A 27,762-nucleotide genomic window follows, 5' to 3' on the forward strand; every position below is an offset into this window, starting at 1 on the left:
CCGCCCGCCCCTCTGGCCCTCTGCCGCCCGCCCCTCTGGCCCTCTGCCGCCCGCCCCTCTGGCCCTCTGCCGCCCGCCCCTCTGGCCCTCTGCCGCCCGCCCCTCTGGCCCTCTGCCGCCCGCCCCTCTGGCCCTCTGCCGCCCGCCCCTCTGGCCCTCTGCCGCCCGCCCCTCTGGCCCTCTGCCGCCCGCCCCTCTGGCCCTCTGCCGCCCGCCCCTCTGGCCCTCTGCCGCCCGCCCCTCTGGCCCTCTGCCGCCCGCCCCTCTGGCCCTCTGCCGCCCGCCCCTCTGGCCCTCTGCCGCCCGCCCCTCTGGCCCTCTGCCGCCCGCCCCTCTGGCCCTCTGCCGCCCGCCCCTCTGGCCCTCTGCCGCCCGCCCCTCTGGCCCTCTGCCGCCCGCCCCTCTGGCCCTCTGCCGCCCGCCCCTCTGGCCCTCTGCCGCCCGCCCCTCTGGCCCTCTGCCGCCCGCCCCTCTGGCCCTCTGCCGCCCGCCCCTCTGGCCCTCTGCCGCCCGCCCCTCTGGCCCTCTGCCGCCCGCCCCTCTGGCCCTCTGCCGCCCGCCCCTCTGGCCCTCTGCCGCCCGCCCCTCTGGCCCTCTGCCGCCCGCCCCTCTGGCCCTCTGCCGCCCGCCCCTCTGGCCCTCTGCCGCCCGCCCCTCTGGCCCTCTGCCGCCCGCCCCTCTGGCCCTCTGCCGCCCGCCCCTCTGGCCCTCTGCCGCCCGCCCCTCTGGCCCTCTGCCGCCCGACCCTCTGGCCCTCTGCCGCCCGACCCTCTGGCCCTCTGCCGCCCGACCCTCTGGCCCTCTGCCGCCCGACCCTCTGGCCCTCTGCCGCCCGACCCTCTGGCCCTCTGCCGCCCGACCCTCTGGCCCTCTGCCGCCCGACCCTCTGGCCCTCTGCCGCCCGACCCTCTGGCCCTCTGCCGCCCGACCCTCTGGCCCTCTGCCGCCCGACCCTCTGGCCCTCTGCCGCCCGACCCTCTGGCCCTCTGCCGCCCGACCCTCTGGCCCTCTGCCGGCCGACCCTCTCCCCTTCTCTCGCCCGACCCTCTCCCCTTCTCTCGCCCGACCCTCTCCCCTTCTCTCGCCCGACCCTCTCCCCTTCTCTCGCCCGACCCTCTCCCCTTCTCTCGCCCGACCCTCTACCTGTCTCTCCACCACGCACACCCGCTTGCCCTTCACTCCCTCACAACCCTCACCCATACACACCAGCCTACTTGCTTACTCCCACACCTGCTCATTCACCCACTCGCACCCACACTCTACCACTTGCTCAGCACCTCACACTCGCATCCACTGGCTCGCCCTTGCCCTCATCCTCGCCCTCTGCTTGACAGCTGATATGGTGGTGTCAATCCTTTCGGAGGCTTGCTGTGTTTCACCATTATTTCTGTACACATATCTCTGCTACCTCCAACATGACTATTCTAATGTGCTGTTTAGCCAGCCTTCCATCTTGTACCTTCCATAAACTTAAGCTCATCCAGATGTGGAGGTTGAATGGTGGATGTTACTTTTTGTAATTGACTTTCCTCTGCCTTTAAGTTCTGTCTACATATGCAAAGCTCTATCTCAGTCTGTCCATTTTTCTCTATCAGAGATGAAGTATCTTAGAATTGTGTTTTGTTCCTAAGTGCTCTTGCAATTGGAAGCCTGTCTCAGATAGAGGCTCCGATGCCATGGGCCTTTGACCCGTAGTGTATATTATTGAAGAGGCACTGAACCTGCTAATGTTCACAATGCACTGATGGCAGTTTTTACTTGCGTGTGGCAGCTGAACTTTCAAAGTAAGCATTTTACCTGCAGCAAGAAATTCATTACTTTGGAGATTGCTATGAATACTTCAAAATTTTGTGGGGATAGTGACTTAAAAGTATTCTCAGATAAGACTGGAGAAGACTGAATAAATAGATCTCGGCAGTTCAGATTACATCCATCCAGTCAAACCTATCAGGATAAGGATGATTGGCACCTTCATGCTGATAGCTGTTTTAGGTAGTGTTTGACTATTTTGGCTCAAAAGCCTGTAATATTTGTGCTATTTTTGAGATGCATTTCTCCTGCAATATTAAACCTCTTATATTTTGTGTGTTTGTGGTTTTGTTTAACTAAAACATTCCTTCAAAATTCAATAACCTGTATCTTCCTTTGCACAGTGTAGCTCTTTTATGGCCAAATGAATGGGAAATCATCCACAAATTATTTGTTGTTGACAATACAATTAAAGTTATTCGACTGGTGAACACTGGAGAAACTGGCACTGTACAACTGGAATATAGCACCAGCCCTGGTAAGCGGATTTTCCTGCTTGGGTTTGATTGTTATATTTCTGCAATTAATGTAAATTATTTTAACTTGAAAGGTCTGATGCTTTCTCGAGTCCCTACTTTTGTAAAGAGTTTTCAAGCACTGGTTATAATGCTGTATATGCTGTAAATTAGATCATTCCCCTCACCATAATTGCACTTACTGTAACCATACTGTTCCCCCTCATGTTTAAAACCTGTAGTACTGGTGAGGTTTTGCTCGAGTTCCAACATGAGCTGCAGCATACAGCAGGATGCCTACACATCAAGTGAAATGGGTATTGATACGCTCTATCACCCATGGCCACAGAGTCATGTTCAGCTGTGGTATTTGCACAAATCCAAAGTATAGCCTTTCTCACACTTAAAAGATGCAAGCCCAATCAGCCACAATCTCTTTGGAAGCTGAAACTGGCTAATATTCTGCAAGGAGAAAGCATAACTAGCTTTTTACAATACAGTGACATGTATTTCATCGTGATATTCCCACAAAATGGGTTAATTACTTTGTAGCACATAAATAAAACCAATTTGGCAAGATTCTTTGTCAGTTTCTTCGTCAGAAAGCAGAAATATAATTCATTTTGATTACATGGCCAGTAGAATTTGCTGCCACTATTGAACAAGCTACTGAACCACTGTTGCCACAATATTTTGAACAGCAAATTTTTGTTTCCTGCTTTCAATTACAAGATTTAAAAATGATATCAAGTGAAATCAAACAGTGCCCTACTATAAAACACTAATGAATGTAAAAGTAATCAAGAACTGAGCCAACAGTGTCTTGGAAATTTGATTGCACAAAACCTGTCTTTTGGGTGCTAAAGGTCCTACTAAGATCCCATTATGGTGGCCAGGAAGCGCGTGCACATGTTTGTTTAGAAGTGTGCTCCCTGTCATATTGGGAAAGGATAGAAGATTTTGTGCTGGGCCCACACCTGAAACATGCGTAAGGCTCTTTGCATAAGCAAACAAGGAGCCTAATACTTCAAGGCTCCTGTTTCAAATGGGCATGCCTTGAGGTAGCCAGTGCAAGCATCGGGCCCTCTGAAGCCAGGCCTCAAGGATCGCCTGTTGCTAACAGGTAAGTTGATTCATCTGAATGTGGAAAGGGAGGAAGCAAGACTGCTCCTCCCAACCCCACATTTAAAGAGAGCGAGCTCTCGATCATGGTATAGGCTGCATTTTGGTCTGCTGTTACTGAGGTTGCATAACCATTGGAAGAAGCTGTAAACCAAGGATGTGTGTGGGTGAATGATAGGAACAGCAAAAAGGATAGGACTGGAAAACCTGTTGGAGTCCGGGATGCTTCAGACCTCCCGCTCTTTATATCACTGAAAATGCCAAGTTGCAAACTCTGCTTTTTAATGTGTAGATCTTTGTGGAGAATGTCGGGAGGGCTTGCTTTGTCAACAGCAACGGGATTTGAGAGAGTACACACAGGCAACTATCTATATTCGCAAAGTGGTGGAGAGTATAAAGGTGAGACTTTGTTTCATAAATTGTATTCCTGAGAGACTTTTGTAATTTAATTACTGGAACTTAACTGAAAGCAGCTTTCTCAAGCTTGTATTCCATTAAAAATTCCACTTGTTATTCTAGCTAATCCTACATTACTAAAAATTTCAAAAAAAGCCAGCATTTAACATAAATATAATTTCCAGCTGCTTTACCCTTGTATAGTATATTGTTAAATCACAATATCTTTTTAAATATCAATGTGTGCTTGTTTATGCATGTATTGCTGCTCTGGTGGTTCAACTGTGTTTGTCAAGAAAAGTTAAAAATACTATTAGGTTAAAGAAGAGGCTCATAATCTTGCCAGGAAGAGTAGGAAGCCTGAGGATTGGGAAGATTTTAGAATTCAGCAAAAGATGACCACAAAATTGGAGGGAAGAGAATTAGAGTAAACTTGCAAGAGACATAAAAGCAGATTACCCATGCTTCTATATGTAAGTAAAAAGGAAGAGATTAACAAAAGTAAACATAGGCCCCTTAGATGAGACATTTTAGGAGACAGGAGAAATTATAAGGAAATGACAGAGGCATGGAATACTTTGCACCTGTCTCTATGGTAGAAAACAAGTAACATTCTGGAAATACTAGTGAGAATGAGGAGCTTGAAGAAATTGGAATTGGGAAAGAAATAGTGCTGGAGAAATTATTTGGATTAAAAGCTGACAAATCCCCTGGCCCTGATGGCCTACATCTTAGGGTTTTGAAACAGGTAGTTACAGCAATAGCGGATACATTGTTTTTGATCTTCCAGAATGGTCCTCATGGATTGGAAGGTGGCACATGTCACCCTGTTATTGAAGAGAGAAAGAGAGACTGTAAACATTGAACTAGTTTGCCTGATATCAATAGTAGGGAAAATACTTAGATGTGGAAAAAGGGCAATTGGAAAATCATAATATGATTAAGCAGAGCCAACACATTTTTATGAAAGGCTTGACAACTTAGTTTTTTTGAAATTGTAACCAGCAGCGTAGCTAAGGAGGCATCACTGGATGGTATTTGTAAAAGGCATTTCATAAAGTGCCGCATGAGGTTATTAGACAAGATTAGGGCTCGTGGAATTGTGGGTAATATATTAGCATGCATTGAGGATTGGTTAATGGACAGAAAGTAGGGATAAACGGGCCATTTTCAGGTTGGAAGGCTGCAACAGTGGACTACTTCACTAAGGATCAGTGCTTAGACATCAGCTATTTACAGTCTATATCAATGACTTAAATGAGGGGATCGAGTAATGTGTCCAAGTTTGCTGATGGTACAAAATTAAGTGGGAAAGTAAGCTATGAGGAGATGCAAAGAACCTGTGAATGGATATAGGTAGGTTAAGTGATCTGGAGAAATGTGCAGTTATTTACTTTGGTAGGGAAAATAGAAAAGCAGAGCATCCTGGATAGTGTCAACCTTCTTGTATTATTGAAGCTGCATGCGTCTAGGCGAGGGGAGAGTATTATTCCATTATGCTCTTGACTTGTGCTTTGCAGATGGTGGAAGGTTTCTAGGGGTCAGGAAGTGAGTTGCTTGCTGCTAATTAGCCAGCTTCTGACTGGCATTTGCAGCCACAGAGTTGATGTTTAGGTGTCTCCACCAGTTCTGATGAAAGGTGATACTTGAAATATTAACTCTGGTTGGTCCAGTGAAATTTCTGGTCAGTGCTACCTGCCGGGATGTTGATGGTAGGGGAGTTGAATGTCACGGGGTGGGGGTGGGGGTGGTGGTTAGAATTGCTCCTGTTGGAGGTGGTCATTGTCTGGCACTTGTGGCGTGAATGTTTCTTGCCATTCATCAGCCCAGGCCTGGATATTGTCTAGGTCTTGCTGCATGCAGACATGGACTGCTTATTATCTGAGGAGATGCAAATGGAACTGAACACTGCAACCATCACTGAACATCCCCACTCTTGACCTTATGTTGGAGGAAAGGTTGTTGATGAAGTATTTGAAGTGGTTGGGCTAGGGCCACTTCCCTGAGAAATTCCTGAGATAATTAGCCTCCAACAACCACAGCCATCTCCCTTTGTTTGCACTAGGTATAACATCAGCTAGTGGAGAGTTCCCCTGGTTCCTATTGAACTTTACTAGGAATCCTTGATGACGCATACTGTCAAATGCTGCCTTGATGTCAGGTGCAGTCACTTTGACCTCACCTCTGGAATTCATCAAATTTGTGCATATTTGAATTAAGGCTGTAATAAGGTCTGGAGCTGAGTTGTCCTGGCAGAACCCAAACTGAGTGTCAGTGTGTTATCGGTTAATACCAGTTGCTTGATAGCACTATCAGTGGCCCATGGTTCTCTGACGGTCGTAGGACAGGTAGATAAGGTGGTTAAGAAAGCATACAGGATATTTTCCTTTATTAGCCAAGGCATAAAATATAAGAACAAAGGGATCACGCTAGAACTGTATAAAACACTGGTTGGACTACAGCCAAAAGACTGCAGACTCTTCTGGCCACTGCATTATAGGAAGGATGATTGCACTGGAAAAGCTACAGAAGCAATTTAAGGGGTTGTTGCCAGGTATGGAGAATTTTGACTCTGAGGAAAGACTGAATAGGCAGGGCTTATAGAAGAGGACAGATTTAATTGAGGTGTATGAAACTGAGACACCTAAATATAGTGCGACCAATTTCCCTTGGCAAAGAGGTCAACAACAAGGGCCGTAGATTTGAAGCAATTGGCAGATGGATTAGAGGGGAGAAATTTCTCCTCCAGTTCTGATGAAAGGTGATACCTGAAATATTAACTCTGTTTCTCTGTCTCAAAGATTCTGCCAGACCTGAGTATTTCCTGCATTTTCTTCATTATTATAAATATTATTTATTATGCTGTCACCCTGAATATCTTTGTATTAGCAATTTTTAATGCAATTTTTTTTCTGTTGCAAACATTTTTTGGTTTTCCCTTCCTCTTGAACATTTCCCTAGATGCCCTGCTGAAAAAACAGCTTCTTTGTCATCAATGTAATTGCCCATCCAATTATCCCATTTCCCATTGGAGACCTTGAGCAGATGACTGGTTCCCAAGACTCAGTTGCACCTGAACTACTTATTCCACATTGCTGTGCAAATGTGTTGTACAGATGTTGGCCTTTATTGCAAGGGGTATGGAGTATAAAAGTCAGGAAGTTTTGCTTTAGCATGTACAGGGAATTGGTGAGACCACATCTAGAGCACTGTGCATAGTTTTGGTCACCTTACTTAAGGAGGGACACATTTGCATTGGAAGCAGTTTGGAGAAGGTTGACATTGCCGATTCTTGGGATAAGGAGTTTGTCTTATGGGGAAGGGTTGAGCAGGTTGGGCCTATACTCATTGGAGTGTAGAAGAATGAGAGGCGGTCTTATTGAAACACAAGATTATGAGGGGTTATGCTGAGTATCTGCTGCTGAGGGGATGTTTCCCCTTGTGGGGGAAACCTAGAGCTAGGGGGCACAATCTCAAAATAAGGGGTCTCCCATTTAAGACAGAAGTGGCAAGAATTTCTTCTTTCAGGGGGTCATTCGTGTTTGGAACTCTGTTCTCCAACAAGCAGTGGAGGCCGGGTCATCGAATATATTCAAGACTGAGTTAGACAGATTTTTGATTGACGAGAGTTATGGGGGACAGGCAGGAAAGTGGAGATAAGACCACAATCAGATCAGCCATGTTCTTATTAAATGGCAAAGCAGGCTCAAGGGGTCAAATGGCCTACTCCAGCTCTTATTTCTTTAATGTTCTCATGTTTTGCTTTGGAACTTTAAGAAATAAATTGACAGAAAACAATGTAAGGATTGTAAAGTACAGTTTCTTTAATCCTGATTAGTGTCACAGGTAGTTGGTGTCCTGAAATCCTGTGCCACCAATTTTAATTAGAGGTTGTTTTGAGTTTAACTTCTCATAATACTTTCTAAAAACTCATCTGAGGATTACATTACCTGTGTGTACTGAGAAGTAACGCACTAAATAAACGTTTTCCAATAACTAGGGCTTCTGATTTCCTTTCATGATCTTGGACTGGTTGTGAAATGTGGTTGATAAAGTTAATAGGATGAAAAGACCAAATTAATTAATAGGATTTGCTGACTTTACGGACCGTTCAACCATAATTTAAATAGCGTATGGCCATCAGAATCCTACGCTTGGGGAGGCAAAAAACAGCTTCATATCCTCTGCAGTGTGAGGTTTGAAAAATGGGATTGTTCACTAATACTGCACCAAGTGAAATGCTGAGGTGACTGGACCTTTGCTCACTACAATCTTGAAACATTCCCCCAAGGTCAGGATGATAGTCACAGAATGATGGAGCAAGCACCTACGACCTCTTTAAAGTAGAACAACTGAGTTGCCTAATTGACATTGCAGCAATGTTTATCTTTAAGTAAACTGGTTATTTTATAATAAGGGTATATTGCATGATCAATGTTTAATTTCTCAGGTGATGAAAGAAGGTGCACCAGAGCTAAACTTGAGTGGTTCTGAGGCAGAGGAGGAGAGAGAGGAATGCAAGGTAGAAGGAGAGAAGGATCCTGACTTTAACCAGGTAGTATTTCGATCTATTTGAAGTGGCATAAGAGTGGTTGGAAGGAATCTCATTGAGTTTGTTCTTAAACATTGCATATATGTTCATATTTCAAACTTGGATAATTGGTTATATTGTTGGCCTCATCTGGGATTTAAAACTGCAGTCTTATATTTCTAAAATAAATAAATTACGAACAAACTTCTTTTAAATTTGAAGAATTTTCTTTTTCCTTGCTGGTGTATATTTATACATGGCTAGCACAATATTACTGTATGTTTCTGTAATAGTTGACTAATAAACTCGAGGCTGACACCAGGGATCAAGGGCGTTGCAACCCATTTATTGTGCCATCGTAACTTGCATAGGGGACAAAAATAGAAACTTGGTATTTTCATTGAAATAATTCAATAAACAAAGAGAATGAGATGGAATAATTCCTCTCCATTTTCCACGCACATTAAAAGGAAGGCATTAACCTGGTATAATACTCAAGTTCATTTTCTAAATGCCAAATTAGTACATAACACATTTGCAACGGTGTAATTTATTTTTGAATTTGTACTTCCAATTAACATGACCAAGGTAAACCATTCAACTGGAACAGTAGAGGGGCATTTTAAGAGATTGCTTTGACTGCAGTACTGCACCGTAAGCCATCTTATTTTGTCTCAGATAGTTATGGTGTGTTTTACCACTGCAAAAGAGATTAAATTTTGCAAAGAATATTTTGTTTTCACTGATAATTTGTAGTGTTTTTATTTATCAGCTGTTAACTTAGACTTTGGCTTTTCTACCACTGAAAGTTTGTACATGGTTCTTATGCATCCTCCAAAGTATTCTGAGCGTCTGGTGCCCTCAAGAAGGGGCTGATTGTCACTGTTGTGCACTATTCTTCAAAGAACCATGCGTTTACCTCCATCTTGTGTCTGGTTCTGGGAGACAGTATATCAGTGCACAAATATTAATTTCACCAGGGTTTTTAACTGAGCTTACAATTATAGCCTTTTCACAGCAGCCCCTTCACAGGAACCTGGTCCTAAGTGGTACGGGCAAGGCCCACCCACCACATAGGTTATGTGATTGAACCTTGCCAGTGTTGATTAGCAAGATCACAATCAAGTAACCAACTCTTGTGCTCCCATGATGTTATTGACAGTTCAGCTTTTTCAACAACACTCTGTCGACCTGCAGATAGTTCTAGTCTCTTCGTGGAGGAGGGTCTTACTGAGAGTGCCCGCCCCTGCCTCACCTGACTGTTAGTGATTCAAACTAGGGTAGGATATGGTTAGGCAAAATAAATGTGTTCTCAACAGATCTAAGTTTAAAAAAAACTACACATGTTGGAAATCTGAAACAAAATAGAAAATGTCAGCTGGTTAGTCAGCATCTGTGAAGCTAATGGACAATCTTTCAGGCACAATCTTTTATCAGAACTTGAAAGCATAGAGATGAGTAATTCGGGAATTGGGAGGAACACACTCACTCTCAATCGCACACTCAAATGGTGGACATACCATGGCTGACCAGTGAGCAACCCGTTTAGCATTTAATAGTGAATTAAACAGTGATGTCTACGGACTATGAAGTTGAAATGTTTTCCTCCATGTTCTACACTAATTGGACTCGGAAATTAATAGGTAAAGTTTCTCCACTTTATGTAGTTGAAAGCAAAAGTAGATGTCAAACCTTCTGCTTTCAGAGTAATGGAGCAAAACGGCGGAAGCTGACGCACCCTTGCATTGGTGGAGGTAACAGCAGCACGTACTATAAACAGGGAATTCGACGTAGTACACGACATAGAGTTCGTGGAGAAAAGGAACTCATCGTGTCAGCCAACCAAACTCTCAAAGAATTGAAAATACAGGTAAACTATTTTCAAATGTTTTAGGTAAATTAGATGCTGATTTTAAGTGAGATAAAGCTCCTGTTATGTAACTATCAGATTTGATTTTGTTTATAGAGTAAGTTAACAAGAGAACCATTAAAATTAACCATTATAAATGGTTTCAAAAGACGTGTGGATGTGTATCTAGAGAAAGAAGGTATTCTGGGTGTTGCAAGAAAGTAGATTGAGTTCAGATCTGTCAAAAAGTAATGAGAATGTTGGATCATTTATTTCATGATCCAAAGAATTCTATGTGGCACGTTCTGTATGATTTTTCTTTTCACTTCCATTGTGTTTTTAGGTAGCAGCATACCAGAGTACGAAGCAGTAATCATGTTGAGGGGGTCAGTTAACAATCCACTAAAGCAAAATTCAAACTGTTTGGCTATTATCTGAATCCTGCAGAGGTCAGTGGTTATTGTTGGGAGCAGCTTCACTCTGGTTGCACTTGAGGAATAGTGGGGGTAATAGAATAACCGAAAGCATTTCAGATGGTTAGAAACAGTTGCTTACCATGTGGCAGGACAATTGGTGGCGAATAAAGGACAAAACTACCAATTATGTAGGGCTAGAATTTAAGCTGCTATTTTACAGGATGAAATGATACTCCTCCAAACGCAAACCTTGTGTGTTTTTTTTTCTGCGTATAGTAAGAAATACCAACAGTATGAGCTTTCCGGTAAAATAGTTACTTTCGATATTCTATTTCCCAAAGCAGGAGGTGTCACATGAAGTATGATCTATATTAAGAATTCACTTTTTGGAGACATTATTGTTAATTTTAAGTTTTCCTCCCCCGTTAGTTTTACCAAATGACTAATTGTGTTTTCTACATAACGTTCATGGATTTGCACAAGGGGAAGTATTGGGAAATGTCCGTAGGGTGCTGATTGGGCAGATTGTTTTCAGCAGGAATTCCTGATTTCCAGCTGCCTATTAAAACCTTCACCTCTCTTCCAGATCATGCACGCCTTTTCTGTTGCACCATTTGACCAGAATTTGTCACTGGAAGGACGAATGCTAACTGATGACACTGCAACACTGGGAAACCTGGGAGTCATCCCAGAATCAGTCATTCTGTTAAAGGTATTTTTATTCAACAATTGGCGATTCTGGAATTGCTGTGTGTTAACTTTTTTTTGTTAAAGCCATGATTTAGTGGTAATACGTTGATAGAAATGTAGTCAAGATATTTTATTTTCCTCTTTACTGACTGGCAGTGGTTTCACCTCCAACGGGATTGCAAACACCTACTGATGAATTATCCAACAGGGTGTGTTAAATTTATATTCTGTTACGCTCTGGTAACATTCCAGATTTCTAGTCATCCTCCTGGTTTCAGCTTTTGTTTGTAAACAGTTGCAGCAAATTGATGAAACTCCCTCCATCACTCGGGTGATTTAATACTGCAGGTAACTAGATGCATTTTTAAAAAAAAGAATTAATTAAATGTAGTGTGTTTAAAGCTAGCATTCTGTACTGCCTTTGACCCTGCAAAACTGCTTTAGGTTAAAACCACGGACAAGGCTGCAAAAATTGAACCTCGTGGAATCATGGAATCTACAGCATAGTAGAAGGTCATTAACCCCATTGAGTTAGCTCTGCTACTGTCTACTGCAATCTGATTTCCTTGTCTTCCTCATATCTATTTATATTTGTCCTTCTGAGATGTTTATCCAACTTAATTTTAAAGTGTCATGGTCCCTGCCTCAATACCCACTTAGAGTAAATATTCCAGTGATCCTTGTGAAACAATTCTTCAGATTTCCCCCTTTAGTCTGACTTTGTGCTCCCATGTTACTGATTTGTCAACCAGTGGAAGCAGTGCATCTCTTAATGACTCTCTCTAAACCTGGGACGAATGTGAAATGTTTTATCGGTGCCCAACTTCACCTTTATTCCAGTGAAAAAATCCAATCTTTCATGCCTATCTTCACAATTTTTTCTCATTCTGGTATAATTCCAATGAATGTACATTTTCCATGGTTCATTCAATAATCTTGCAATGGGGTATCTGGCAAAGTGCCAAATATACAAAGCCCAGACTTTTTGATAGCCTTTTTATCTTAAATTCTGTCTTTTTATATTTCAAAAAAATTTGATTTCACTACCAGATCTGTTCCTCAACTCTGTTAAGAGGTGAATTAATTTCATGGTTTTTCCCAAAATGCATTAGTGCACAATTCTCTGTATTTAACTGCGTCCACCCATTCTGCTCATCCACACAATCTTTTTCATCCTAACAGATAATTTGACATGGCTTTAATTTAGTATGGTTGTTAAAGTTGTAAGTAATTGAATGTCTGTTTCAAAATGATTGATACAAGTAGAAGACAAGGGATCCCTGGGTACACCATGACCAACATTCTGGAAATCATCCATTTTTACCCCAGTTGTTGCTTTCTATGACTGAGCCATCCCTCTGCAGCAGCTACATTCTTTTTAGTGCAAGTGCCATAATTTTCATAAACTTCAACCTAATTGTTACCTTCTATTTAAAAAAAATGTATAAACAGTATCCATTTAATTCCCTTTCTCTCTAAACTTTGATTTCGACCCAAAAAAGTAAAATTAGCCCTTAAAAATCCACATTGACTGTTTCTGATTATTCCGATCCTTGGTAAGTGTTCACTAATTTCATCCTGTATTATAGACCCTAGGACTTTAACTACAAGCCAGGTGAGACTAACTGGCCTGCAATTTCCTGTTCGTATCTGCAGTACAAAAGCATATGATTTCTGTACTTCAAATTGTTCTTAAAAATATATTTAAAATTCTTGTGCAAGTCACAAAAAATACTTGACAAATTTGATCTGAGCAGACTTTTGACGGATCATTAAAATAATCTTGTGTTAATGTGCAAATTTATGGCAAGCAGTTAAATTCTGTTTCGTTATCTTTTGCACTTAAGGCTGATGAACCAATTGCTGATTATACAGCAATGGATGATATAATGCAAGGTAGGAGAGTTTGGATGTTTTCTTAGAATTTGTAAATTTACCTTAATTTGAAATAAATTACAGTTGAACAATCTAACTTGATTTCATTTGTAAAGTGGTCAATGATCATTTTGATACAGATTATTTGTAACTATAAAATACCAATAGAATTTCTAAACATTTAAAGAAGTAAAACATATAGATATGATTTAATGTTTTATAGTTGGTAAATTTTGATCTTAAAATGTACCTGATTTCTGTGCAGAATTTTACAATGAAGAGGTTTCTACTTACAGCAACTAACTTTTCTTTTTTCCCCCAGTATGTATGCCTGAAGAGGGTTTTAAAGGTGAGTCTTGTTTTTTTCAAAGGGAGTTTGTGATCTACCACTGCCTGCTGGCTTGTTTGGATGCCTTATTATTCTAGATCTTGGTAGTGAAATGCCAGATAACAGTATACCAGGTTATCGATATCAATATAGCAGATATCGGTGTTGCAAAACCATGTTTTGATATTGGTATTTTAGGTATCAGTATGCCAAATAAGAACATAAGTAGGAGCACCTTGAGCTTGTCCCACTACTCATATGAATTTTATCTTGGTCTCAATCCCACTTTCCTGCCTGTTCCTCATAACACTTGACTCCCCTGTAGTTTAAGAATCTGTCTATCTCAGCTTTGAATATATTCAATGATTCAGCTTCCACACATCTCTCTGGTGGAGATTCAAAAGATTCACGACCCTCTAGAAATTCCTCCTCGTCACCATCTTAAGCCGGAGACCCCTTAGTTTTAATCCTCTAATTCTGAATTCCCCCACAAGAGGAAACATCCTCTCAGCATCTACCCAGACAAGCCCCATCAGAATCTTTTATGTTGCAATAAGATCACCTCTCATTCTTCTAAACTCCAATGAGTATAAGGCCAACCTGATCAACTTTTCCTTATAAATCAACCTCTTCATCCCAGGAATTGACCGAGTGAACTGCCTCCAACATAAGTGTACCCCTCTTCAAATAAAGATACCAAAACTGTATACAACACTCTAGATTTGGCCCATAAATAATAAGTACAATATATGCAAGAATTTCCTACCAGTACAGCGATACTGATATTAGTATGCAAGTAATCGATACCTTTGACGTCAGTATGCTGAGAATGGTTTTCTGATCTAGTGACTCAAGATAGAGGACAGACAGCTTGCCATTCATGCTGTTTTTGTTGGAGATAATATTTACGAACTGAATTGCTAAGCCACTAATAAGACCATAAGACGTAGGAGCAGAAGCAGGCCATTCGGCCCATCGAGTCTGCTCTGCCATTCAGTGAGATCATGGCTGATCTGATAGCCCTCAATTCCAGTTTCCTGCCTTTTCCCCATAGCCCTTGATTCCCTTCCTGATTAAAAATCTGTCTATCTCCGCCTTGAATATACTTGAATATCTAGCCCTCTGCGGTAAAGAATTCCACAGATTCACTGCTCTCAGAAGAAATTCCTCCTCAACTCTGTTTTAAATGAGCGCCCCTTACACTGAGATTATGCCCTCTGGTTCTCGGCTCTCCCACAAGGGGAAACAACCTCTCTTCATCTACCCTGTCAAGTCCTCTAAGAATCTTATATGTTTCAATAAGGCCGCCTTCTCATTCTTCTAAACTCCAACGAGTACAGGCCCAACCAACTCAGCCTCTCATAAGAAAATCCCTCCATGCCTGGGAGCAATCTAGTGAACCTTCTCTGCACTACCTCCAATGACAGTATATCTCCCCTTAGATAAGGGGCCCAAAACTCTTCACAGTAGTCTAGGTGTGGCCTAAGTAGTGCCTAGTATAGTTTTAGCAAGACTTCTCTATTTTTATACTCCATTACCTTTGAAATAAAGGCCAACATTCCACTTGCCTTACCTATTACCTGCTGATCTTGTATGCTAGCTTTTTGGGATTCATGCATGAGGACCCCCAAATCCCTCTGTGCTGCAGCTTTCTGCAGTGTTTCTCCATTTAAATAATATTCAACTCCTCTATGCCAAAGTGCATAACCTCACCTTTTCTCTCATTATATTCCACTGCCAAGTTTTTGCCCACTCACTTAACCTGTCCCTCTGTAAACCCTTGGTGTCATCCTCACCACTTGCCTTCCCACCTATTTTTGTGTCATCTGCAAACTTGGTGATAATACATTCACTTCCCCCATCCAAGTAATTAATATATGTTGTAAATAATTGTGGCCCCAGCACTGATCCCTGTGGCAATCCACTAGTTACAGGTTGCCATCCTGAAAATGCCCCCCTTATCCCGACTCTGTCTTCTATTAATTTGCCAATCCTCTATCCATGCTAATATGCTACCCCCAACACCACGGGCTCATTAAGTAGCCTTATGTGCAGTACCTTATCAAATACCTTTTGGAAATATAAATATTTTCCATCAACTGGTTCCCATTTATCTATCCTGCTTGTTACCTCAAAGAATTCTAATAAATTTGTCAGACATGGTTTCCCCTTATGAAGCCATGCTGACTCTGTTTGATTATATTATGTATTTCTAAATGCTCTGCTATTATATCCTTCATAATAGACTCCAACATTTTCTCAATCGCAGATATTAAGCTAACTGGTCTATAGTTAGCTGTTTTTTGTCTCCCTCTCTTTTGAATAAGGATGTTACATTGGCTGTTTTCCAATCCTCTGGGACTTTTCCAGAATCTGAGGATTTTTGTATTATTACTACCAGTACATCCGTCATCTCTGTAGCTACTTACTTTAATATCCTAGGATGCAACCTATCAGGTCCAGGGACTTATCAGCCTTTAGCTCCATTAGTTTCCCGAGTACTTTTTCCCTAGTGATGGTTATTGTATTTATTTCCTCCTCTTCCCACCCCCCCCACTTTTTTATTCAGTATTTTTGGAATGCTATTAGTGTCTTCTACCGTGAAGACTGATGCAAAGTATTTATTCAACTCCTCTGCCATTTCCTGGTTCCCCATTATTATTTCCACAGCCTCACTACCTAAGGGGCCTATGTTTACTTTGGTGCCTCGCTTCCTTTTTATTTATGTAAAGAAGCTCTTTCTGTCTGTTTTTATAATACTTGTTAGTTTACCCTCAAAGTTTATTTTCTCCCCCTTTATTATTTTTTTGGCCTGGCTGGTCACAAAGAAACATTTAATCCTTTGTATGGTTCTTGTTACAGGTACTGGTCTATTGGGCCACTGAAGTGATGAAACTTGCTGTAGACGGCTGAGTGGAAGTGTGCAGTAAGGAAGAAGGACAGAGGTGAAGTCACTCAAACATTGCACCAGGCATACAGAGCATACATTGACTTGGTTTATACTTTTAAAAAGAAAGGACCAGTCTGAAAGTTTGCTTGCATCTCCTGCCTTTTTATGCAAAAGCACACAGTGTCCTGAATTCAGTCGATGGGGCAATAGAGGAAAATTGAACCCCTTTTGATTCTGCCTTGACATATGATAGTGACTGATGTTGAGAGAGAAAATTCCCCTCGATTCACTGTGTCTAAAAACATGTTTGAAGCCAAAATGGTGTCTTGATGGCTGTTCTGTTCAAGCAATTTGATGTAAAGTTTCCTCCTTGAGCACTCACAACTGTTGTTGGCAAGTTGTTTTGATCACTCGGCCAATAATTAACTTTTCTCTGTGTGACTTCACACGCTTAAAGTTGATTTCTGCTTAGAATGACACACCAATGTAACTGTAAATTTGTGTTAATACTGAGTTACATTGTTTAACACACATCAGATTAACAAGTCACTACTGCATTTCAAAATGTATAATATGCAAGAACAAGATGAACAAGTGTACGAGAATGAAACAGAGATCTCCAGCCAGGTTGTTCCTTGCAACTTGTAAGCTGTATACACAGTGAAATAGTTGCCTGCATTATTACATTAATGTTTCTGATATATTCAAGTAATATTGTACTAGGACCACTGAAGTGCTGTAAATAAATGCAATGCTTCTTGATTTAATACATTTTACTGTTTTGTTTTTTGATACTGCCTTTTGCTTGGAAAAGAATTGAAAGTGTGCTGAAATAGGTTTTTCCAAATCCTGTTAAAAGGGTTGTGCAAATTGCGTTTGTTGTAGAAATGCTGTGGTAAGAATGCTATCTTGATAAATCCACTAGAATTGTTATATTGCTTATCTTTACTGTACCAAATAAAAGAGCAGATCGTTATAGAAAATGAGATGTGATTTTTTTTTAAGGTGAGGCCTGAAGGTGCCCACTGCACCACTGGCTGGATCAACCTACATGTGTATCTCGCGTAGCAGAATGTCATCTGTGACGGGTAAATATTGAATTGTGACAGTCATAAAACTGCTACTTATGAAGCGGTTCCATCCCAGTTTGGAAGGTGTCTTTGAGATTTCAGTTATACAATCATTGAAGCCAGTGTGCAGACTTGCCTGAAGTCTGTTTCACCCCTGCGTACAGGACATGAGGCCACACCTCTTTCCTAAATCCTTAGCTTTTAATTTTAACCTGCTAATATAACAGAACACATTGTTGGCAGTTTGCCTGGCAATTGAGCAGTTGGCAATGGTAATTGGAAATCAATGTGTTAAAAACAGGAGGGAATTTAATTTAACCAGCCCTGATTTCTCCTTTCGCCACCCATCTGTAAACAGAAAGGCGTTTTGATTTGCTTCCTCTTTTATATGCGCTGGTGTATTCCCCAACCCCTTGGTTTTGGTGTGATCCAATTTTCTATTAATAACCCCACAGCAAGCTTGAGATAGGGTCAACTTAGAGGGTTAGTTTATTTGCACACACTCAAACACGAGAGGAGGGTTTTCACTCATAGAGAAAGATCTACAGGGCAAAAACCAGAGAAAAGAACTATTGTTTCACAAAGTCCAAAGTCCAGAATCAAAGTCCCTTGGTGTATTCCTTCACAGAGGTCAGCAGGCTGAGCTGAGGCTGGACAATTCACTTTTCCAATAAAGTTGATTTCCATCATGAGAGGTGCATGGAGATGAATCAGTCTTGTAGCCAATGGTATGGAAGTTCCAGTAGAAACAGTGTAGATAGGGCCAGGCATTCAAACCAGGACAAAGCCCCTTTTCTGTGCTGCTGCTTGATAAATGGGAGATAGCAGACTGGGCTTTGCAGCACCACAAAGCAATATTACAGGTTCTGCAGCTAGGGGGGGGTGTCATGTGACATGACTCCCACCTCTCCATTTTGGCTTGGACAAAGGGTTTATATATCCCTTTGTCTTGGTTCCTGAGGTTGTTGAAATTCCAACCGTTAAGAATTTGAAAGGAAGGCTGCAGAGCCCTTTGTCCTAGCAGACTAGTAGTCTCTGGCTGGCCAGCCTGGGTTCTGAAGGCAGATTGTCTTGGTATTATTTGCTTTGAATTTGATCTCTGCAGCCCACATGGGTTCTTAGTGCCTCTTCAGAGATAATGAGGCACAAGTTTCTGCAATACTGCCAAATAGCTCGTGTTGTTTGAGGGTCACCGCCAGACATCACTTCAGCCATTTTAAAAGGTAACTGTGCAGTTTTAATATTTTAGAAATTAGCCATGGTATAATTATATATTTTATAAAAAATATTGAGGCATTAGCCCCATTACACAATGCCCAATGATTCATATCAAATGGCATTGTGTTTTTTGTTATCTATTCCTGGGATGTAAGCGTTACTGGCAAGGCCAGCATTTATTACCCATCCCTAATTGCTATCGAACAGGTGGTGGTGAGCTGCCTACAACTGAGTGACTTGCTAGGCCATTTCTCAGGGCAGTTTAAGGAGTCAACCACATCGCTGTGGGTCTGGAGTCACATATAGGCCAGACTGTTTAAGGACAACCGATTTCCTCCCATGAAGGACATTAGTGAACCAGATGGATTTTTACAACAATCTTGAAATTTCATGATCATTATTAAGAGACTAGCAGGTTTTTTTTTCAGATTTGTAAATTAAATTCAAGTCGCTCCATCTGCTGTGGCAGGATTTAAAATCATCTCCAAACCATTAATCCAGCCTCTCTCTCCTCTTGATTACTTGTGTAATCACTTATGCTACCGTACCCTTGAACTTTTGCCAAGTTAACCCTTGAGGAGATGCATCATGCAGGTTCTTTGAGAACTCTGATAAATCAAGTTAAGAAAGTTAAATGCTCCAACAGGGGGGAAGTGAAGAATTTTAAAGTAAATATTGATTCTACATTTTTTTAAGCTTTCATTTGACTCTGCTACCTCCCTGGAGTACTGATGTGTTGCTGTCTCCTTGGGCACCCGAGTGCGCTGTTGTCTCCTCAGTAATTCTGAACCATCAGGGATTCTCAATGTGTAATTTAATACCTTCAAATGGTTTAGTGTCTAACGTAGCACCATGAAACAGTCAAATTCTGGTCTGCACCTTAGGACTCTAAGTGAGTTCCCAATCCTGGTAGTAAAATCAGGGCAGACCACCTATTAGTGCTGAATAGTCATACATCAAAGACGTTAGAAAAGCTGATCAGCTCAGAGATCACATAGCAATGTGTGTAAGTGATGAGTCCTCGAAAACCAGAGAAGTAGGGGATCCGTGATGAGAATTTGAAGAGCTAGTTGGCTGACGTGCAGTTGCACATAGGTGTAAGGGCAGGAACTCTTACAATCATCAAAAAGAATCGGAGAATGTGTAGAATGTGTTGGGAATTGCTTGGTTGGTTTGGCTTCACCCTGGCAAAAACATTGGATTTTGTAATAAGCCGGCAAATGGTCAAAACAATAAGAAATTTGATCTCATCCTGTTCTAGTACCATTTCTGTTGCCATAATGTGCTGCAACCATTTCATTTGAAGGTGGGAATATTACCTTGTTCAAGTTAAGGTGATTCTGAGATAATTGGTAGATGCAGTACTAGCATTGCCTAGTGGCAAAAACCTAGCTACTGATGCACAAAGTGCTACCAACCAGGACTCTCTGGTTCACTATTTCAGAGTCTGGGTGTAAATTTTTGTCCAGCTGCTCTTTTGTATAATAAACATAAACATAATGAGCATTTTACATTCATCGAAGCAATGGTCAGCACTCTACCTGAGCACAATCTGCAAGTTCAGACTGTCATTGATTCAACTTCCTAGTTCGATTCCGCCTTCTGGGCTGGTTTTCTTTGTTTACGAGGTGCCATTGGTAAGAAATAAAAACAGAAAATGCTGGAAAAACTCCGGTCTGGCAACATGGAGAACTGAATTAACATTTCAAGTCCAATATGACTCTTCAGAACCTTTGGTGATAAGATGGACAGGTCCAGTAGTAAGCGATATGGAAATCTGAGCACCACTCTCTGAACTGGAGAATCTCTCACCTGTCCTCTAGAAATCAGAGCTTCAGGTCTCGCTATACTGGAGCAAATAAATGGACTGAAACCTTTCTTTGGACGACTGTACTTTTGCATCAAATAAGTTTGTATTTGTTTAGCTCAATAATTGAATGCAGTCAGCTAAAGGATGGACTACATATGCTTTAATATAGTAATTCCTGTGATAGGGTGCTAGATTCCCAGTTCAGTTGAGTTATTGCAACTGAAGAAGCTTAGATGGAAACTGTAGAAAAGTACATGGCCGGCAATGGTCCATGATGGTTACGTATAAAGCACTAGTCACTGCTGAAGCTTGCTGCATTCCTAAGACGGTTTTTATTTGAGCCATTAGAATCTTTAACTTTATTCCTGAAGATATAAAGAAAGCGATGAACAGTGTTCTGAATCCACACAAACTTAAATAAAAGGCCGAAAAAGTGAAACAATTCATTTGCCTAGAAAATATTTAATGCTATTAAAAGTGAACTTGGGGAGGAACTTCTGAAATCCTCTGCCACTTTAACAGCGTCTAGATCCTAATTCTCTCTCTCACCGTAGACATTCAGTCCCTCTACACTTCCAACCCCCCCTACCACGACAATCTGAGGGCTTTACGCTTCTTCCTTGAACAGAGGCCCAAACAAACGCCATCCACCATCTTTATCCTTCTCTGCTTAGCTGAATTTGTTCTTCACTGAACAACTACTATGACTCCTTCCACACAAAAGGTATTGTAATGGGAGACTTGTATGGGTCTGAGCTATGCCTGCTTTTTTAGTGGGACACGTGGAGCATTCTTTGTCCCTGTCCTATTCAAGTCCCTCCCCTCGTTTATGGTATATTGATGACTGTGTCAGGGTCCCTTCAAATTTCTACCTCCCTCACTTTCTCATGTTCGGCTCCACTTCTCTTATCTCCCTTCCTGCTTTTAAGTGGTAAATCAATTTCCACTGTAAGCCCACCAACTCCCAATTACCTTGGCTACGCTTCCTCCCACCCTGTTTCCTGCACCAACTTGATCCGATTATTCCAGTTTTTCATCGCATCCGTCCTGACAGTGCTCCCTTGCATACCAGTGCTTCTGATACGTTTTTCTATTTCCTCAACAAGGATTTCTCTTCACCGTGATTGACAGAACCTTGGCTATTTTGTCCCATTTCCTACACTTGTATCCTCATCCCTGTCCACTCCCTCCCAGAGTTGCACTCCCTTGTCCTTACCTTCTGCCCTACCAGTGTCCACGTTCAGTGGATCATTCTCTGCCATTTCCACCACCTCCAATGATGCCACTACCTTCCCCTCCCCTTTCAGCATTCCAAAGGGATAATTCTGTCCGTGATACCCCTATGCATCCTTCCACCACCCCCAATGTGCTCTTAGCTTTTCATGCAAGTACAGGAGATGCACCACTGTTTTTTCACCACCTCCCTTACACTGTCCAAGGTCTCAAACGTGCCTTCCAGGTGAAAGAGCAATTTACTGTACTGCTTCCAATTTAGTATACTGTATTCACTGCTCATGTTTTTTTTATGTTCATTCATGGGATGTGGGCATCACTGGCTAGGCCAGCATTTATTGTCCGTCCATAATTGCCTTGAGAAGGTGGTGAACTACCTTCTTGAAGCACTGCAGTCCATGTGGTGCAGGTACTCCCACGGTACTATTAGGGAGGGAGTTCCAGGATTTTGACCCAGCGACAGTGAAGGAATGGCAATAGTTTTTAAGTCAGGGTGGTAAGTGGCTTGGAGAGGAACTTGCATGTGGTGATGTTCCCATGTGTCTGCTGCCCTTGTATTGCTAGGTGATAGAGGTTGTGGGTTTGGAAGGTGCTGTCAAAGGTATCTTGGTCAGTTGCTGCAGTGCAGTAGATGGTACGTACTGGTGGTGGAGGGTGCGAATGTTTATTGTGGTGTCTTGGGTGCCAATCAAGCTGGTTGCTTTGTCCTGGATTGTGTTGAGCTTCTTGTGTTGTTGGAGCTGCACTCATCCAATCAACTGGAGTGTATTCTATCACACTCCTGTGGTTAAGCTCTTTTGTCCATGTTTGGACCAAGGCATAACAAGGTCAGGAGCTCAGTGACCCTGGCGGAATCCAAACTGAGCATCAGTGATCAGGTTATTGCTAAGTAAGTGCTGTTCAATAGCACTGTCAATGACACTTTCCACCACTTGGCTGATAATGGAGAGTAGACTGATGGGGTGGTAATTGGCCAGGTCAGATTTCTCCTGCTTTCTGTGTACAGGACATACCTGGGCAATTTTCCACATAGTCGGGTAGATGGCAGTGTTGTAGTTGTACTGGACCAGCTTGGCACAGCTAGTTCTGGAGCACATATCTTCAGTACTATTGCAACCCCCTCTACACTGGGGTGTCAGGAAAATATATTAATTTTCATAATGTTATTGGAATTTATTGTAAAGTAGAGTAATAGTGGTGTCTGTGTCTATGTTTGTGTGTGAGTGACTTAATTAAATTAAAGGCAGCTTGTCTGAAGTCTTTGATGTATCAAGATAAGCTAGGTTTGAAATGTTAAGTCGGTAAACACGGAGGAAGTTTTAAAATGTAAGGCATAAAGGGAACATTTGCAATTTTAAATAAACCAGACTAGCTTGAATTCAAAAGAGGGAATGAAATGTTACACTTAGCCAGGAGAAGGAACAGTGCGTTTATTTTTCCTAAGGATTGCTGGTAAAATTCATACTATGATAGATTTTATTATTAGAGAGGTAAAGCCCAAAGACATAGTGAAACAGTGGGAATTTGCATTCAAAGGGAAAGATATGTATAAAGGAGCGAAGGTTACGTGTAAGGGCACGAAGTCTAAGATCTAACACAAGTGTGAAAAGCCTCCAGCATCTAAGCCTCAAGCTGCTGTCTTTGAGGAACCGAAGCTGAGAAAAACTCACTTTGAATTTGACTGTTCAGGGTACTGTGTGTTACTTTGCCTGGGCCTTTTAAAATCTGTATGTCTCACTGTTGCCTTAACAGGTGTAACTGGGGTTTAGAGTAATTAGGGGACTTAGAAGATAACATAGTAGTAATTTGTAGATCTATGTATGTGCTTAAAATCATTTATTCTATTAATAAAGTTTTAATTTAGTTTTGGTGGCCTCCTTTTACTGAATCCAAAGCCCGCATCTGGAAATAAGTATAATTGTAAATAGCTGTGGCAGCTGCTTCATGTTTCCCTCTGGGATTTGGGCAGCTTGGCATTTACCATCCACCTGCTGTAGCATGGGGAAACCAAATGCAGATTGTGAGATTTCTTAATGGAAAGCCTCCATTCAGTCGAAAAGCGTGACCCTGAACTTCCAGTTGCTTACAATTTTAATTTTCCGCCCACTCTCACTCTGTCCTCAACCTCCTACACTGTTCCAATGAACCGCAACGGAAACTCGAGAAACATCACCTCATCATTCTATTAGGCACTTTACAGCTTCCAAATTCAACAGTGAATTTCCGATCATAACCACTGCTCCTACATGATTCTATTGTTGCCACTTACTGTTACTCAATCTATCTTTAGTTTCTTAACTTGAGCCATTAACACCTTTTCCCTTGTACCATTACCCCTCTTGGCATTTAATTTTTCCTGCCTTCCATTGCAACACTGACCTTCCGTTTGTTCTTCCCCTTCCTCCCCCCCCCCCCCCCCCCCACCACCCCCACCCCACCAAACCCATTTCACTGCCTCTACTTGCTTAAAACCTGTTACATCTCTAACTTATCCTGAAACTTTCATTCTGTTTCTCCACCTCAGACCTGCTGAGTATTTCCAGCATTTTCTGTTTTTCAGATTTCCAGCATCTGCAGTATTTTGCATGTGTGTATGTCTGTGTACACCTTTTTAATCCTTGCACCTCTGAAGCACCCTGGGCATATTATGACTTCTTTCTCCTTCAGTAAAGCTCTTACACGTGGCAATAAATAACATGAGCAAAATATCATGAACAACAATTTTCAACCCTGGGGAACACTCAGTTCAGTGCCATGGAAACTCCTTAGACTAAGTCTAGCAAACAGTAAATTGAACCCTTATCTCTTGTCTTGCTCACTGGATCCTGCCTTCGTTACCTGTGCACTTATACATGTAACAAAGACATGGTGAAGTCATGGCTAACAATTGCAGTGAAACGTGATGTATAACAAGTATCATGCGTTAGTGTCGTAGGCCGAAACATGTAGCATTATTATAATTTTAGTTAATGTGATGCCTCATGTACCTGATTACACGATTGCTCTTTATACTGCACCCTTTCAAACTATTTTCAAACACAGAAGCTCAGCACAATATGTAAACAACTTAAACCTAAGCTACCTTCTAATTGGTTACAAATTATTGAGTACTTGTTCATAAAAGGAGTAATTGAATATCTGTTCCGATGATTTTATAAACCATAGAAGGAAATGTCTTGCAGTGTCAGCCGAACTGTTCAATTAGATTGTTGGTAGCCAGCAAATATATAGCATCCAAAATACTAATAACATTGTTTTCCTGTTAATTATCTTGGAATCACTGGATGTTTGAGAAACAGCTAGATTCTCCTCAGTGGTGGATTTATCACTGTGCACCAGAACTGCACAACCAGCCCAACAAGCCTCCATGCACCTACATTAAATACTGGTTGGCTCCCAGTATTATTAGCACCCTCAATGGGAGACTGTCTCGCTCTGGTGGTGGGCTGAGTATAATGCTACTGCAGTAACTGATGGAGTACTGTGCAGATTCGCTAGAATGATACCAAGGCTTCAAGGGTTAAAGCATGAGGCCAAGATACATAAACTTGGTTTACTTTGAATTTGAATTCCCTTGAAGGGTTAGCTATCAATATTTTTAAAATGATAAACAGAATTAAACGTAGATTGGATGACTGTTTTGTGGAACATTTCTGTTCAATCCCCAAGTCTGCCCACGAGCTTTCAGTCGCTTTTCATTGTAATTCTCCACCTTGCTCCCAAGCTGATTTTTCTGTGCCTCTACTCCTGTATTTTACCAGTGAACCTCAACCTAAGGAATAGTACCTCATCTTTCGATTAGGCATTTTGCAGCCTTCCAGCCTCGACATTCTAATTTTAGACCACAAACTTTCTCTTTGCTGGTTTTGTTTATCATGCGTTTTTCTTCTACTTTCCGACAGCAGCTGTTTATGATGTCCCATTACCACTTCCTTTGGCCTTGTACCAGGAACCTTTTTGTCGTTTACTCTCTCCTGCCTCTCACCCTATCACAGACCTTCCATTTTGCTCTTTTCCCAGTCCTCCTCTCTGTCACTTGCTTAAAACCTATTACATTTCTAACTTTCTCCCAGAAGGATCATCAACCTGAAACATTTTCTCTGTCCGCAGATGCTGCCTGACCTTACTGAGTATTTCTAGCATTTTCTGTCTTTATTTTGTCTGTATTCTGTGTTTATTTTAAGAATTTGAATGACAAGGTCCTTCACAGGAGCATTACAAAACAAAAATATGACACTGAGCCACAAAAGGTGACATTAGGTCAGATGCCCAAAATCTTGGTCAGAGGTAGGTTTGAGGATTATCTTAAAGAAGGAAAGTGAGGTGGAGAGGTGTAAAGAGGGTCTTTTAGAGCTTAGGACCTAGCCAACTGAAGGCACAGCCACCAAAGGTAGAGTAATTAAAATTGGGGATGCTCAAGAGGGCAGAATTAGAGGAGCGTGGATACCTCCGTGGGTTGTGCGGCTAGAAGAGATCAACGAGATAGGGAAAGGCGAGGCTATGGAAGGATTTGAAAATATGAATGAGAATTTTAAAATCAAGACCTTGCTTGGCCTGGGGTCAATGCAGGTCAGTGAGCACAGGGGTGATAGGTGAGTAGGATTTGGTTTGAGTTAAGACACGAGCAGCAGCGTTTTGGATAACAAGTTTATGGAGGGTAGGAAGTAGGTGACCAGTAGTCAAGTCTAGGGGAAATGAAGGCATCAGTGAGGGTTTCAGCAGCATTTGAGCTGAGATGGGTGAAGTTTGGCGACGTCACAGAGGTGGAAATGGGTAGTCTCACTGACAGCATGAACATAAGGCTGGAAGCTTATCTTGGGGTCAAATGTGATACCAAGGTTGCAAACAGACTGAATTAATATCAGACTGTTGCCAAGGGACAGATGGGGTGAGTAGCTAAGGAACGGAGTTTGGAGTGGGGACTGAAAACAATGGCTTCAGTCTTCCTAATATTAAATTGGAGGAAATTTCTGCTCATCCTTTACTGGATGTCAGATAAACAGTCTGATAGTCTAGTAACAGTGGAGGAGTCGAGAGAGATGGTGGTGAGGTAGAGTTGGATGCCATCAGAGTACATGTGAAAACGAACACTGCTTTTGGATGATGTCAGTGAGGGGCAGCAGGCAGGTAAGAAATAGGTCGTGGCCAAGGATAGGTCATTGGGGGACACCTAAAGCAATGGTGCAGGAGCAGGAAGAGAAGCCATTGTCGGTGATTCCCTAGCTATGACTAGACAGATAAGGATGGAACCAGGTGAGAGCAGTCCCACCCAGCTGGACAACAGCTGAGAGACGTTGGAGGAGGATGGTCTGATCAATCGTGGCAAAGGCTGCAAAGAGTTTGAGAAGGACCAGGAGGAAAAGTTTACCTTCATCACAGTTGCATAGGATGCCAAGAGCAAAGGGGTGTAATCTTAAAGTTAGTGCTAATCCGTTCAGGAATGAAATCAGGAAGTAATTGATCACATAAAGGATAATGACAATTTGGAATGACAACTCAAAAAGCTGTGGACTCTAGTCATGTTGTCATATGACTAGATACTGGCTGGTAAAGCTAAACTCCTGATTGTAGGGAACATAATGTTTGGTTAGAGTTAAGGCTGGCCATAGGAACAACAGTAGGTCAGTTAGCACCTTGAGCTTGTTCTGCTACCATTCAATGAGTTCATGCCTGACCCTGACTGTGATCTGACTCGATATACTTTAAGAATATCTAAGAGGCTTTAATATAACCATATAGTTTATATGGATTTCAGCAAAGCCTTTGACAAGTTCCCACATGGGAGACTTATAAATAAGGCAAATGCACATGGGATACAGGGTAATTTGATAAGGTGGATTCAAAATTGGCTTAGTTGTAGGAGGCAGAGGGTGATGACAGAAGGATGCTTTAGTGACTGGAAGCCAGTGTCCAGTGGCATACCACAGGGATCTGTGCTCGGTCCCCTATTATTTGTCATTTATATAAACGACATAGATGACTATGTGGGGGATAGGATTAGTAAGTTTGCGGATGACACAAAGATTGGCCGGGTGTTTAACAGTGAGTTGAGTGTCTTGGGCTACAGGAA

The 27,762-nt window shown here is 42.0% G+C and overlaps 1 protein-coding gene across 5 annotated transcripts in view; it reads left to right on the forward strand.

The window, feature by feature from the left end:
- usp48 (ubiquitin specific peptidase 48) overlaps positions 1–17,344 on the forward strand; it is a 132,102-nt gene extending 114,758 nt beyond the window's left edge. Inside the window, exons 20-27 of one of the 5 annotated variants that reach the window (XM_078558284.1) lie at positions 2,154–2,287; positions 3,679–3,785; positions 8,233–8,337; positions 10,019–10,183; positions 11,165–11,290; positions 13,116–13,164; positions 13,466–13,492; positions 16,334–17,344. In XM_078558284.1, coding sequence (XP_078414410.1) covers positions 2,154–2,287; positions 3,679–3,785; positions 8,233–8,337; positions 10,019–10,183; positions 11,165–11,290; positions 13,116–13,164; positions 13,466–13,492; positions 16,334–16,356 — 736 coding nt within the window. In that variant the 3' untranslated portion in view covers positions 16,357–17,344. Of the gene's footprint in view, positions 1–2,153; positions 2,288–3,678; positions 3,786–8,232; positions 8,338–10,018; positions 10,184–10,505; positions 10,612–11,164; positions 11,292–11,424; positions 11,672–13,115; positions 13,165–13,465; positions 13,493–16,333 lie in introns of those variants that run through there. The other 4 variants (XM_078558285.1, XR_013578917.1, XM_078558283.1 and 1 more) reach the window with 4 other exon arrangements.
- The last annotated feature ends 10,418 nt before the right edge of the window (positions 17,345–27,762 follow it).

Source organism: Cetorhinus maximus, chromosome 15, assembly GCF_964194155.1.
Source record: "Cetorhinus maximus chromosome 15, sCetMax3.hap1.1, whole genome shotgun sequence".
In the NCBI taxonomy this organism is placed as follows: Eukaryota; Metazoa; Chordata; class Chondrichthyes; order Lamniformes; family Cetorhinidae; genus Cetorhinus; species Cetorhinus maximus.